At 39.3% G+C, this 15,199-nt stretch overlaps 1 protein-coding gene across 11 annotated transcripts in view; it reads left to right on the top strand.

The window, feature by feature from the left end:
* The window catches only part of NEO1 (neogenin 1), a 247,353-nt gene that overhangs the window by 171,703 nt on the left and 60,451 nt on the right, over positions 1-15,199 (top strand). For 8 of the 11 annotated variants that reach the window (XM_074392691.1, XM_074392695.1, XM_074392693.1 and 5 more), the window contains 2 exons: positions 6,057-6,276; positions 14,418-14,572. In XM_074392691.1, the coding sequence (XP_074248792.1) occupies positions 6,057-6,276; positions 14,418-14,572 (375 nt within the window). The remainder of the gene's footprint in view (positions 1-6,056; positions 6,277-14,417; positions 14,573-15,199) is intronic. The other 3 variants (XM_039468854.2, XM_039468855.2, XM_039468852.2) reach the window with 1 other exon arrangement.

Raw genomic sequence — 15,199 nt, 5'->3', positions numbered from 1 at the left:
GTTGACCACAAATGGAAAGGTTTATTTCTGGACTCTGAATTATCTCATTGATCAATGTGCCTGTTCGTATATCTTAATTACTATGGCTTTACAGTAAATTTTGGAATTAGGTAATGTAAGTCTCCCAACACTTTTTTGTTCTTTTTATAGTTGTTTTGTCTGTTCTAGGTCTTTTGCATTTTTTCTAGCATATTAATAGTTGGCTTATTAACAACTTTGAGTTGTTCAATTCATGAACATGGAATATCTGTTTATTTAGAACTTCTTTAATTTCTCTCAGCAATGTGTTAACAGTTTTTTCCGTGTAGAAATCTTACACTTCAAGTTTATTCCTGAGTATCTTAAAATTTATTCCTAAATATTTTTGTTAAATGTATTCCTAAGTTTCTTAATTTTGATGCTATTGTGAGTGGAATTTGCAAATGGAATTGATTTCTTAATTCCATTTTTTGATTGTTCTTAAAATACAGAAATGCAGTTGGTTTTCATATCCTCTGACCTCACTAACCTTATTTATTAGTTTTAGTCCTTTTTTTTTTTGGCAGGAGACTCATGAGGGTTTTCTGCATAGATAATTACATCATTCACAAATGAAAATACTGTTAACGTCTTTCTTTCCCATCAGTATTTCCTTATTCTCTTTTTCTTGCCTTTTGCACAGGCTAGGAGTTCTAGTACTAAGAAATGAGAACTAACATCCTTGTCTTGTTTCTAATCTTAGGGAAAAAGCATTTCATCTTTCATCATTACATACAGTGCTCACTATAGGCTTTTCAGGTTGAGGAATTTTACTTCTGTTCCTAGTTTGTTGAGGGTTTTTATCATGAAATGGTGTTTCATTTTGTCAAATGCTTTTTCTGTGTCTAGTGAGATCACTAGTGGTTTTTCTTTTTTCTCTTAATGTGATGTGTTGAATTGATTTTGGAACGTTAACCTGTCTTGAATCCCTATGATAAATTCTACTTGGTCATGGCATATAACTTTTTTAATGTGTTACCAAATATGGCTTGCTAACATTTTGGTAAAGATTTTTGTACTGCGATCAAAAGGGATACTGGTCTGTTGCTTTCTTTTCATGTGTTATCTTTGTCAGGCTTTGATAACAGAGTAATACTGAACTCAGAGGAATGAATTGGGAAATGTTTCTCCTTCTCTATTTCCTGAAAACGTTTGTGAAAGATTAGTATTATTTCTTTTCTCAAATATTTGATAACGTTCAGCAGTAAAGCTATTTGGGCTTAGAATTTTCTTTGTGTAGGAAGATTTTTATTTACTAATTCAGTTTCTCTGTTATAGATCTATTCAGACTTTGTGTTTCTTCTTGATAGGTTTGGCAATTTATGTTCGAAGAATTTAGAAGAACATAAATTTAGGGATGGGGTCTTGCTATGTTGCCCAGGCTGGTCTTAAATTTATGGACTCAAGTGATCCACCCAAAGTGCTGGGATTATAGGAATGAGCCCCCATGCCTGGCCTGTTAAAACATATTTTTAAATTTTTCTTATGATTTCTTCTTTGACCCATAGATTATTTAAAGGCATGCTTAATTTTTAAATATTTGGTGTTTTTCTCAGAATTTTTAAAAATTCTGTCAGTTTCTGCTTTCATAAGCTACTGTGGATTCTGACTTTTCCTCCCACCCCCTAGCAATTGTTCTTGTTTTGTTTAATAACTTGGCCTGTACAAAATCTGTGATGTCTGTCTCTCCCAGAGTATGCAGCTATAGATGTTTATGTTTAGTGTGTAGTTTTGATTAATTTTTTATTTTTGTTTTCTAAAAGTATCTGTTTAGATGGTGTTTTGTAGGGGTAACCCCTGTGTCTGTATAGTTCAGTACTGAACCAAAGACTGGTCAGGAGTTATGCTCAAATACCTCAAGCCAGTAAGCCTACCACTTTGAGCTGATGGGTCTGGTTTGGGGAGTGCATTCAAAATCTGATTATTTTTTAGTTTGCCCAGGTTTCGCTTTCTACCAGGCTCTCTCAGTTGTCTTGTGAACACACACACCCAGGTTTCAACTGCCATCGGTTATGTAAGTGGCTTGGGTCTGCCGCCATCCCTGGGGCACATACGCATGTCCTTCAGTCAACCGAGGATAAGTGCAGAGGTTATCAAGCCTTCCTACCGCTTTCTCACCTCATGGAATACTTTGTTCCATGGCTAGTCAACCCTCCATTGCTTGCCTCAGTAAGATACAACCTCAGGGTAGCAGAGCACTGGCCCTTCCTGTCCACTTGCCATTAGGATTGCCCCTTTAATTGACAGTGCTCCATATCAAATGAGCTCCTCTGGCAACAGCAGCAAAGCCGCTGGTTTATAGGAGCTGCTCTAGCATGGTTGAACAATCACTCCAGCAGAGCTGGGTGAGGGATGACTCAAGACAGTGTTTGTGTGTGACATCTGGTAATTTTCATGAACAGATGTTTCTCCGCTTGACTTTGGTCGGTTTCCAGTCTTTGACGGTTTTGTTCGGCATTATAGTTGCTTTGGGGGAAGAGGATTTGTCAGTCTTCTCAAACCATCATGCCGAATGTCTAAAGTCCAGTCTACATCATCTTGCCATTGATGCTGGTGTAACTTAACTGCCTGATTCTCTGTGATCACGTAGTTGCTTTCTTTTACCTGCTCAGCTAGGAAATGGAACAGCAACAATAGAATCAACCTGGAGCAAGTTGATATAGAACACTGGGGCCATAGTGGGCATGGATTTTTCCCGTGGTTAACTAGGAATTATTTACAATGATCAGGCATTATTTAATCTTTTATTCCCTATATAACTAATAAAACATATTTGCTTTATAAGTGGCACATCATTTTATATATATAAATGTTATTTATATATACTTTGTATCAACCAAAGAGATTAAAATACTGCCTTTTGTAATGAGATTCTAGAAACATTGGTCTTCATGGCACTCATGTTCTCCCTGAATTTTCTTCCATTTACTAATTCAATAAATATGTACTTGGTTATCTAAAGTATAAAGAGGCATGTTGAGTGATTCCATGATGAAGCTGATACATATTTTGTCCTAAAAGAGCTTATTGATTAGTGGAAGTAATAGAATGTAAACATGAAAAATGAAATAGGAAGCGCTGGATGACGTTGAAGAGTTACAGATCTGTGCTATGGAAGTTCAGTAGGGTAATTGAGTTTTCCCTATCTGAGTGATTCTGTTATCACTCATTACTCCCATCACTTCGTCGTCCCTGCTTACATTCATTCCCTCCCTAGCTGCTTTCCTACTGAAATCCTTGTGTTGTTACTCACTCAAGCTAGTCACTATCAATAACATGTACATAGAGCTTCCACAGGCACATCTCTTGTTTGGTATTTGTCTGGTTCATATCAGCTTTGGATATAGGTGGGGTCCATTATTCCTAATTTACGGATAAGGAAACTGACATCAGAGTATCTTGCCCAACCTTGTCTATTAGAAGTGAGAGTCAAGTTTTGAACATAGGTGTTTGTACTCGAACTCCTGGGCCCTTTCCACTATGCTCTGCTGCCTCTCACACAGAAAACTTTCCTCTCGAGCCAGTAGATAGTTGGGAAGAATTAAGTTTGGTGAGTTGAGTCAGAATTAGAAGCAGCTTAGTGTGTTTCTAGACGGATGCACAAATGAGGCGCCAAAGCAAGAGTGTTCAGGCCACTTTTTGAACCATTTCTCAATTAGGCTTTTTAATAACTTTTAATTTCACAATAATCAGAGATCCATATTTTCATTTGCATCTCATTTATTCCATAGGTGTTGAAGTGTTGCTTTAGACACAGCATATTCAAAACCAAGTTCAGCCTCTCCCTTCTCAGTCTGTTGGCTCTTAACCTTTCCTTTCTCTATTAATGGCACCTCCAGCTCTCCAGTCTCCTAAGCCAGTAACTTGGAAGTCTTTGACTCCTTCCTAACCTTTATCTCAGCATCTAATCCTATCATTTCCTATGCCTACCCCACAGGGTTATTGTTTGGGTAAACTGACAAAATATATGAAGAAAAACTCTGAAAGCTGTGAACGAGGGGTGTTTATTTCCTCTAAGGCAATGCATCTGTTGATGTGTACAGTACTACAAGGCCTCAGCAACCATTCAGAGTTAACTTTTTGTGGCATTGACACTTGCTTTAGTGAAGCATGTACTTAACATCTGAACTAAAACTGCATAATCTTGCATTCTTTTAGCAATCTACACTCTTAAAAGCACTACCAAAGGAGGAGGAAAAAAAACAAGGAAGAATGAGAGAGAACAAGATTCTCTTGTGTGATTTGTACAACGAGAACTGGAAGTCAAGTTTTCAGACCCCAACTGGCAGAAGTCTTTTAAACTAAAAACCAAAGTCTATTTTATTAATACCACTCTACCCCTCATTCTCTGTAACCCATGGCAAGTGAGTTAGCAGTGTCTCAGTCTCTACATACAAGTTAGAGATAATGATTGTACCTATTTTACAGAGCTGGTGTAAGGATTGAATTACCTATTTAGAGAGCCAGTGTGCCATATATAAGATGTTCAGTAAGTGGTAGCTATTGGATAACTCTTTTTCCCCTCTCCACCTGTCTAGAGACTTTAGGTTGGCCCTCCTTTGCCATTTCCCTGAGATAGATAAATTATTTCATCTGGCATATTTATTTAGACTGCATCACATTAGACTCTTGCAGCTCACAGACATTTCCAGGAGGTTGTTGCCCTATCACTTCATTGAAAATTAGGTTCACAATTTTAAGGCTCATGCCTGTAATCCCAGCACTTTGGGAGTCCAAGGCGGGTGGATCACAAGGTCAAGAGAACAAGACCATCCTGGCCAACATGGTGAAACCCCGTCTCTACTAAAAATACAAAAATTAGCTGGGCATGGTGGTGTGAGCCTGTAGTCCCAGCTACTTGGGAGGCTGAGGTGGGAGAATCGCTTGAATCTGGGAGGCAGGAGTTGCAGTGAGCCGAGATAATGACATTGCACTCCAGCCTGGACGACAGAGTGAGACTCTGTCTCAAAAAAAAAAAAAAAAATGGATTCCAGTTTTCATGTTTTCCTCTCTACTTCTCCCCTACTGATTTCCCTGCTAAGGTTTGGACATGACTCTGATGAACTCTTTCAGTTAAAAATTACAGGATTAAACTTGTACTTTCTAACTCCAAAATGAAAGAGATTTTAGGTTCAATATTAGGAATAGTTTTCTGCAGTCAGGACTGTCCATCAGTAGAATTGGCTGTCTTGGAAGTCATGAAGTCACCCATGGCTACAGGTATACAAAAGTGGTTTTTGACTAGCAAAGCTTTGGCTTCCCACTGCTTCCTCTCTCCCATCCAGTCCCTGAGGTCTACAGGCTGTTCAGTATACATACAGCGAGGAGTGTAACAAACAGATTCGCTACTTGACTTGCATTTTTTTTGGCTTTGGAATTTTTGGTTCAGGATTTTATACTGTCATAGTTTTAAATGAATTGACAGAACAGCAAAGTATAACTTAAAGTGAAGAAATTTGTCAACCTTCCCCACGGGATTACCAAATACAGAGGACAGGGTTTAATATTAGACTAACGTTGAAGATGAGGCTCTCAAGTCTCCTGCAAAGGAGCTCTGCAGTGAATTCATGATAGCCATGGGCCTCTTGAGTGTAACTAGGGTCATCCATACTATTCCATATGTTAAAGTAGGAAAAAAAAGTGAAGTCTTGTCATTTGCAAGACTTTTATGCAAAGTTTGACAGATGTTGCATGCTGCTTTCAGGATTAAGAAAATTACATGGGCACTACTGTGCCTTCGGTGAGATGTTTTATTCTCAGCTGTCACCCTCCCTGTCCCTTGCCCATAACCATAATAGTGGCCAGAAAGTCTGCTTGCTCTACAGTGATGTGTTTGGAATAGTGCCCATTAGTTTTCAGTAGTAACCCTGGCCTGCATGTTAGCCTTCAGTTTAATGGCCTTTTTTATGTTCATTCATTTTATTTTATTTCCCATCGTGGTTTTGTTTATTTCTTTTTTGTTTTTTGTTTTTTCTGTTCTCTTTTTTAAAACCGTCGTGGTTTGCCCTTCATATTCCCCAATGTTTGCACATGACAAGATGTTGCCATCCCAACATTACCTCCCACTTCACTGACCAGTGCCACTACTGACCATCTAGCACCAGCCACAACGGGACCACTGCCTTCAGCTCCTCGGGATGTCGTGGCCTCCCTAGTCTCTACCCGCTTCATCAAATTGACGTGGCGGACACCTGCATCAGATCCTCACGGAGACAACCTTACCTACTCTGTGTTCTACACCAAGGAAGGGATTGCTAGGTAAGTGCCTGTGTGTCTGCAGCCAGTTGGCTGCCTCTTGGTCCACGGCAGCCCCATCATGCTCACCCGGGTTCTTCGTGTCTGTACCAATTTTTAGTCCAGAAAATGATCACTGAGATGCATCTTCCCTAATTTTAGGTCATTAAATAAACTACCAAACGGACTAAATTTTAGGTCATTAAATAAACTCCTAGTCTGTCCTTTTCTGGGATGACTTACGGAGAGAGTAGATACAGCTATTGAGGTGGAAGGTGTTAAATGTAACTAGGACTGCCTTTTTTTTCCATAAGATTCAGTCAATATACATTCTGGAGATTAAGGTAGACTTAATTTGTTAAAGTAATCTTAAATGAATGTTTGCCACACCCTTGCGTGGTGTGGGCTGCGGCGCTCCAGGGGTTCTCCTTCATGAAACAAGAGTAGTTAGTGATGACTTTTCCTAAAATAGCATTTTCATTACATTCCTCTTCATCTGCACCCCCTCAGGAGCTCACATGGCTCATAGGAAAAGATCCGTAATGTCCAGGGTGCTTTACCTCACAGACTGCATGTACTTTATCTGTCCAACTTGATTCCCCTTTTTTCCCAGTGTAACTGCCTTTCTAGTGAAACCAGTGTAATCACTGTCGCCTTTTTTTCCAGTGTGTTCTCTTCAGTCACTTCCCCTTGCCCCTTTCTCAGCTAAAGGTAAATTCAATTAATCCTTCTTGGCCCAGGTTAAACCCCATGAAGCTCTCAAAGAGCTTTCAGCACCTTTTCAGCACAGAGTGTTTCCCTTGAACGTGTGTTTGTATCCCTAATATTGGCACTTGATTTTAGTAATACCTGATCTTTTACTACCTTAAGCTGTTGTTCTTCAATTAGGCTATATGTGTTTGTGCTGTTTTCCCAACCAGATTTAAACTCTTTGGAAGGAAACATGCCACATCCTAACTGTTCACACATTGCTGAGTAAATCACTGTGCTCTTCCAGCCAAAACAAGCCGAGATACCTGTTTTAGTAGGAGCCCTAACACATCAGCTAAAGCTTGTATTTCTACTAGCACGCTTAAAGTTGATGTATAATCGTAGTTACTACCAGACTGGCAAGTTCAACAATTGCACGACCCTTTCTTTAATACTCTCAAGAAGTCTGAGTGACATAACTTTTGACCAGTAGATGGAGTTACCTGAATGTTATACTGTATGTTTTGACTTTTACAAGGGTAGGGAAGCATAGATCTACATATAAAAATGGTAAGACATTCCTACCAAACAGCAGCTTTCAATATCACTGTTAAAATTCCAGTAGACTTTAAAATCTCATTGCAGATCTCATAAGCTTTCACAGAAGAAAGCAAGCATCTAGTAATTCTGCATAATAAGCTTTATTTCTACAATAGGTTTTTTTCCTTTAATTGTGCCTTCTTCCAGAACGCATTTTTCTCACATTAATTACATCTGGCTTCTTATCTGTCATCCTCAGATGACATCTCCTCAGGCCTTCCCTGAATACCAACCCAAACTTAGCCCCTCGGTGGCTGTCACACAGTGGTGTATCGGAGCCAGCTTGTTCCCAAGCTAATTGTTAAATGCTCGGGAAATTTTGCAAACCTAATGACATGACTTGGCAGCTTGAAATTCGGCATGGTGGGAGTATTTACAGTGACAAATGCGACAAACCAGAGCCAATTGTTAAACATTCCCCAGAACACCACTGCTGGCACATCACCCTATTTTTTGGTATGTGTGTGACGTTTTTCTGTTTGTTTGCTTTTGTTTTATTTTTTATTTTTTTTTAGAGCACTTATTACTCTCTGAAATTTTCTCTTTTATTAGCTTATTTATTTTGTCTGTCTTGTTCAAGAGAGTATTTCCAGCACCTGGAACAGAGCCTGGCATTTAGTAGCATTCAGTAAATATTAAGTGAATACATTAATTTCAGTCAGTGGAGAAATAATAGATAATTCAAGTAATTATGTTGAGATTGACTGTCCATTTGGTGGGAAAAATAAGTTATATCTCTGTCTTAATTATAGATGGATTAAGAGAGGAATGTTTTTAAAACCTATAAATATATTAGAAGAAAATATAGAAATTGTTTTTATCATTTGGGGAACGGGAAAGGGCTTTTATGGGGAGATAGCAAATCCAGAAGCCATAACAGAAAAGAGTAACAAAGTTAAAAATTATAAGTAAAAGATATCCCAAGAGACAAATAATACAAGTAGATGATTCATAGTAGGGGAAAGCCCATTAGAGTTAAAAAAAAAAAAAAAAAAAAAAAAAGGTTTCACCATCGCTGGCAATCTTGGAAGCAAAATGATGAGTTAGATATTTTGTGTGTGTGTGTGTGTGTGTGTGTGTGTGTGTGTTTTGAGACAGAGTCTTGCTGGGGTCACCCAAACTGGAGTGCAATGGCACGAATTTGGCTTACTGTAACCTCCACTTCCCTAGTTCAAGGAATTAATCCTGCCTCAGCCTCCCAAGTAGCTGGGATTACAGGTGCCTGCCATCACGCCCGGCTAATTTTTGTATTTTTAGTAGGGACAGGTTTCACCATGTTGGTCAGGCTGGTATTGAACTCCTGACCTCAGGTGATCCACGTCAGCCTCCCAAAGTGCCAGAATTACAGGCGTGAGCCACCGCACCTGGCCAAGTTACCATTTTCCATCTATAAAGCTGGCAAAAATTTTAAGTTGATAATATCCAGTGTTGAATAAATTGACAGCTAGGAAGAAAACCACTATAGGTTATTGGTGGCAGTATAAATTACAGTAGTCTGGGAAGGGTGATTTGGCAGAATTTTTAAATATTTTAAACATAGCCTTCAATCACATTTCTAGGTAACTGTCCTGTAGACATACAGATATATGTATGCATTGAGCCCTCATACAAACATGTTTATTTATAGCATTGGTTGCAAGATGAGAAAAGGAAGCTATCCACTGATAGAAGAATGGGCACATAATACACAATCATACATCACATAAGAATGCACAGACAGACTGCAGTTACAGTAGTGGTCCCATAAGATTATACCACTGTCTTTTTACTGTACCTTTTCTGTGTTTAGATACATAGATGCTTGCCATTGTGTTTTCATTGCCTACGGTGTTCAGTACAGTAGCACATTGTGCAGGTTCATAGCCTGGGAGCAATAGGCTGTCCCATACGGCCTAGGTGTGTAGTAGGCTGTACCATTGAGCTTTGCAGAAGTGTACTCTGTGATGTTCACACGATGAAATCACTTGATAGATTTGTCAGAACATGTCCCCATTGTTAAGTGGTGCATGACTATATGTATACCCATATGAAGTATGGTACAGCAGTTTTTTTTAAATGGCCTATCTGTATATTTTGATGTGTATGTAAATGCCTAAAGCAGTGATTCTCAACCAGGGACACTTTTGCACCCCATCCCTCAGGGGATATTTGGCAATGCCTGACCACATTGTTTTTGGTTGTCATCGCTGTGATGAGGGAGGTACTTACTGACATCCAGTGGGTAGAAGCCAGGGATGCTGATGAACATCCGCCACACACAGGACAGTCCCACAATGAAGGATTACCCTGCCCGGTGTCTCAGTGGTGCCAAGGTTGAGAAACCCTGGCATGGAGACTGTCTGGTGAGATATGCACCAGTATGTGCCACAGTTAGCCCTCAGGGAAGGACAGGTTTTGACAAAGGAGAACTGATACTTACTTTTTTAAAACTATGTATACTTTTATATTTAAATGTTTTTAATGAGACTCACTTGTATTTAAATTTTATAATAGATCATGGGTTGGAGTAAGCAGGAATGTTTAGTAAGTGAGTTTGTAGTTGGAAGAGACACAGAAGTTGATTGGCAGGGGCAGGTGGGCATGACGAGTGCGTGTAAAGGAGAAGAAGTGCAAGGTAAGGCCATCTGTGTGTATGCTGTGAGAGGGATGCAAAGGCAAGAAAGCTGGCCAAACTGGCCCCGAGTTTTTGGCAGAAATTAGTAAGAGACTAGAATAAAGTGGACGTTTGGAGCCAGGTGCTGGAATGCCAGTAAGAATTAGGATGTAATCAGATAAGAAGGGACCATTTTAGACTGTTAAGAAAGTTGTACACTGTGATTTTATTAAACAGTACTTTGGGAACACTACCCAAGATTAAAGGAGAGAGAAAATGGAGTCAGGAAGACAAAATCAGGCAGTAATTATGTCAGTCTAGATATGTGCTAGTTGTCGGCCTGGATGAAGATGAAAGCAGCGACTTGAAGTGTATAGCACAAATTTGGGAAATATTTAAAAGGAAGATTTTGGGAGACCATAATAATTTTTGTTTGCTTCATCACTTTTATGATTTCTGAATAGAAGCAATGAAGGAGAAGTTGATTCTTTTAAGTCATAAGACTATATCCTGGCTAGTTGTTATAGAAACAAAAATTTTTTATTAAGCTTTATCAGCTTAAATTTTCTCATCTTAAAAACAAGGGGTAATATATTTACTTCACAGACATTTAGTCAGAATTCAGTGTTAGAATGTGTGCCATTACCTGCATTTACAAATTCCCCACTTCCTGCATTTGAAAATTCAGCCGCCAGGTGGCACCATATGCCTTGTTCATGAGCTGTAATTCTTTTGGGTACCCGAGTTGCCAGAGATTTCAAGGGGTCCTTCCTCTCTGCCTTTTCAGCTATGAAAATTAAAAAAAAAAAAAAAAAAAAAAAAAACTTTAATTTAAACAGCAGTATTTTTTGATATTACCGATTAAGTGGGAAGTGGAAAGTAAGGTATTCCTGCTATTGATAGCACTTTAGAGATGGATCAACGCCTTAGAGATCTGTTAGTCTAGTCAAGGCGTTAGCAAACCACAGACCCTGAGCTGAGTTGGAACAGTTATTTATTTTTATGGCCCCGGAGCTAAGAATAGTTTTTACATTTTTAGTTACATTTGAAATGTTACATAAGTAACTACATAATATTCTCCATTTTGCCTCTTGTCCTGTAAATATTTACTACCGGGCCCTTTAAGAAAATGTTTGCCCACCCTGTCTCATTTTTTTCATTTAATAAAGTGAGGCTTAGAAGGCATTAGTGACTTTCACTCACAAGCAAGTAGCATTGCCAGAACTAGAATTGTGTCTCCTAACTTCCAGCCCAATGCTCTTTCTATAAAGTGTGCCATTTTCTTTCCCATTTGACTCTTAGTTTTCACATTCTAACCTAAGTTCTACTGTCACCCCACACACTTATGAGAAGTGTTGTTTCTAATGCTCCTTAAATCTTATCCTGAAACCAAGGGTTTTTTTTTTTTTTCTGTATAGTAACTTGGTTCTGGGACCTCAGACCAATAGTGTCAGATCACCTATGACTGATTTTTTTCTTCATAGTAGTACTTCTATAGAAATTTCATTTAGGTATTAGTAACCTTCACTTATTTCTCCCATTGTTACCCTTTCACTTAAAACAAACAAAAATATATATGATGTTACTATGGGAGATTTACAAATCAGAAAGCAGATTTTCATTCGTTAATTCAGTGTACATTTGAGATGCAGTTTCCCTGTATGAGCATTCTGTTAAGCACCTCTATGGTAGTGAACATAAATGAGAGTCTTTTACTTCAGTTTAAAGTAAAATCGTCCCCCTCCTGTGTCTTTCTAGGAGAAAACTTGTTTCAGCTTTTCTTTATAGGGCGAACAAAAGAGACCAGGTCTGTACTCTCTCAGGGAGCTTTTAGTTTAGTGTAGAATACTATACAGTTGACTCCCCAAAACTTAACCCCCTAGTAGCCTACTGTTGACTGGAAGCCTTGCCAGAAACATCAACAGTCTATTAGCACATATTTTTTATGTTATATGTATTAATACTGTATTCTTATAGTAAAGTAAGCTAGAGAAAAAAGTGTTATTAAAAAAATCGTAAGCGGCTGGGCGCTGTGGCTCAAGCCTGTAATCCCAGCACTTTGGGAGGCCGAGGCGGGTGGATCACGAGGTTGAGAGATCGAGACCATCCTGGTCAACATGGTGAAACCCTGTCTCTACTAAAAATACAAAAAATTAGCTGGGCATGATGACGCGTGCCTGTAATCCCAGCTACTCAGGAGGCTGAGGCAGGAGAATTGCCTGAACCCAGGAGGCGGAGGTTGCAGTGAGCTGAGATCGCGCCATTGCACTCCAGCCTGGGTAATAAGAGCAAAACTCTGTCTCAAAAAATAAAAAATAAAAATAAAAAAAGTCATAAGGTGCCAGGTGCAGTGGTTCATGCCTGTAGTAGTAGCACTTTGGGAGGCTGAGGTGGGTAGATAGCCTGAGGCCAGGAGTTTGAGACCAGCCTGGCCAACATGGCAAAACTTTGTCTCTGCTTAAAATACAAAAATTAACTGGGCATGGTGTTGTGCACCTGTAGTCTAGCTACTCTGGAGGCTAAGGCACAAGAATCGCTTGGACCCAGGAGGTAGAGACTTCAGTGACTGAAGATCACACCTGACTACCCCAGCCTGGGTGACAGAGTGAGACCCTGTCTCAAAACAGACAAAAAATCATAAGAGAAAATAGTTATTGTACATTAAGTGGACGTAGATCATCTTAAAGGTCTTTACCCTCAGGTTGAGTAGGCTGAGGAGGAAGAGGAAGAACAAGAGGGGTTGGTCTTACTGTCTCAGGAGTAGCAGAGGCAGAAGAGATGAAGGAGATGGAAGAAGAGCAGGAGAAGCAGGCACACTCAGTGTAACTTCTATTGAAAAATATCTGCTTAGAAGTGGACCTGCACAGTTCAAACCTGTGTTGTTCAAGCATCAGCTGTACTTCGCTTTTAGGCAGGGATCATCTGTGATCAGACCAAGTGTCAGAAACCACAAAGGGTAGGAAATCAGTTGTAAACCCTGTGATTGAGAGAGTTAACTGAAGAGAAAATAGTATTTGTAGGTATCTCAAGTATCTCTGAAAAATAATTCTTGTTACCGCAATATTCTTTTCCAGGGGACCTAGCTGATTATAGAGAAAAAAAATCCTCTGTAAATATTGTGTGGGTACTACTATTGGTTCTTTTTAATTAAAATAAAGTAACAACTATAGAAAATTACTGAAAAGCACTTCTCTGCAGTGCAAATGCTCACACACAATAGGACAAATTAGCATATGGTCATGTAGACCTAAACAATTTTTAATCTGCAATTTCAAGGCAAATTATCAATATTTTAAAGTAAGAATTTTCATTCAATAGATTAGACTAATTTCTTCAGTGGAGTAGTTGGAGGCTCTGTCATTACTTTCTCAAGACAGGTATAGCTCTTTCCTCACATGAGTGACAGTTCCTAAAAGCCAACTGTTTATCTAAAACAGATTCCTTTGCAATATTTGTTGAAAACTATTGGTTATACAATCTGGTTTTCATTGTAACGAGTACAGTAGACGAAGCATGTTTGTGGACCTGTGTTGGTCACACAGGCCCCCAAGATCGGAAGCCACCTTTTGTGAGGAACCTAGATAACTGGTTTTAAGTTTTCATCTCATAATATTTAACACTAGACCACTGGATTCGAGCTGTTTGTGATAAGATTTGTCAAACGTTTCATATCAGCTTCAAAATCATTCAAACGTATTGTTACTTTTAAGAAATAAAGTATGAAAGTCAGTGTTGCGATCAGCTTATTTTAAAAACCAGGTTACACTTAGGATTTATTTAGATGTTTAATGTTTTTATTTCCAATTTTAAAAAGTCAGAACCTCTAGCATTCTTTTTACTGAGAGTCTCTTATCCAAAATATACATAGCATTCTTTGATATCTTCTGTAAACTATCATTAGTTCATACCAATATCCACCTTCCATCAATTTTTCCTAAAACTCAGTAATTTCTAAAGCCTAAAAAGTTGATGACCAGCTGCTCCACTTGAAATGGTCCTGAGAAGAGCCCTGTGTCCTCTCTGAAAGGAAGCTGTGGTCATGGTCAGCAATGTCAGTAACATTTCAGTGAGCGCATCACCGACCTGTCAGATACGTATGCCCTCGTTCTTTCGGCAGTCCCCATGTTCTTTGCGCTGTCCTACCCCTAAAAGCTTCATTTTTTGAAAGCTAATTTGACTTAAACGGATAGATTTTTTTTATATGGAGTGGAAAATGAAACTGTGCATTCTAGAAGTATTCCTAATTGCTGCTGTTTCTCTCCAAATCCTTCTTTGTCTAAAGGGAACGTGTTGAGAATACCAGTCGCCCAGGAGAGATGCAGGTAACCGTTCAAAACCTAATGCCAGCGACTGTGTACATCTTTAGAGTTATGGCCCAGAATAAGCATGGCTCAGGAGAGAGCTCAGCTCCACTGCGAGTAGAAACCCAACCTGAGGGTAAGTCTTCCACCTGTCTGTCAGCACCCCTCGAGGTAGATCTCTCTGAGGTTCTACCTTTGTTTAGCCTTGCAAACCACAGAGGAGCAGAAGGTAGCAGTTCCCTACCTTCGGGGTCCTTATCACTTAGGGGAGACAAAATTAATTTACATCAAAAAACAGCAGATAGGGCCGGCCACAGTGCTCACGCCTGTAATCCCAACACTTTGGGAGGCCAAGTCAGGCAGATCACCTGAGGTCAGGTTTTCTAGACTAGCCTTGCCAACATGAGGAAACCCCATCTCCCCTAAAAATACAAAAATTACCTGGGCATGGTAGCAGGCTCCTGTAATCCCAGCTACTCAGGAGTCTGAGGCAGGAGAATCACCTGAACCCAGGAGGCAGAGGTTGCAGCGAGCGAGCCAAGATCGCACCACTGTACTCCAGCCTGGGCAACAGAGTAAGACTCTGTCTCAAAAAAAAAAAAAAAAAAAAAAAAAAAAAAGGACCAACAAATAGTACAAGACAATATACTTCTGTTTATGCTTTTCTACATATTCATATTTTACTGACCCTATAAGACTCAGCTCAGATGCCTTCTAGAATCTTTCCTCTGATTGTAATATTGTTATTTCCACAATTCTAAAA

The sequence above is a fragment of the Saimiri boliviensis genome, chromosome 2 (genome assembly GCF_048565385.1).
Source record: "Saimiri boliviensis isolate mSaiBol1 chromosome 2, mSaiBol1.pri, whole genome shotgun sequence".
NCBI classification, from domain to species: Eukaryota; Metazoa; Chordata; class Mammalia; order Primates; family Cebidae; genus Saimiri; species Saimiri boliviensis.
This window is presented reverse-complemented; position numbering and strand designations above follow the sequence as displayed.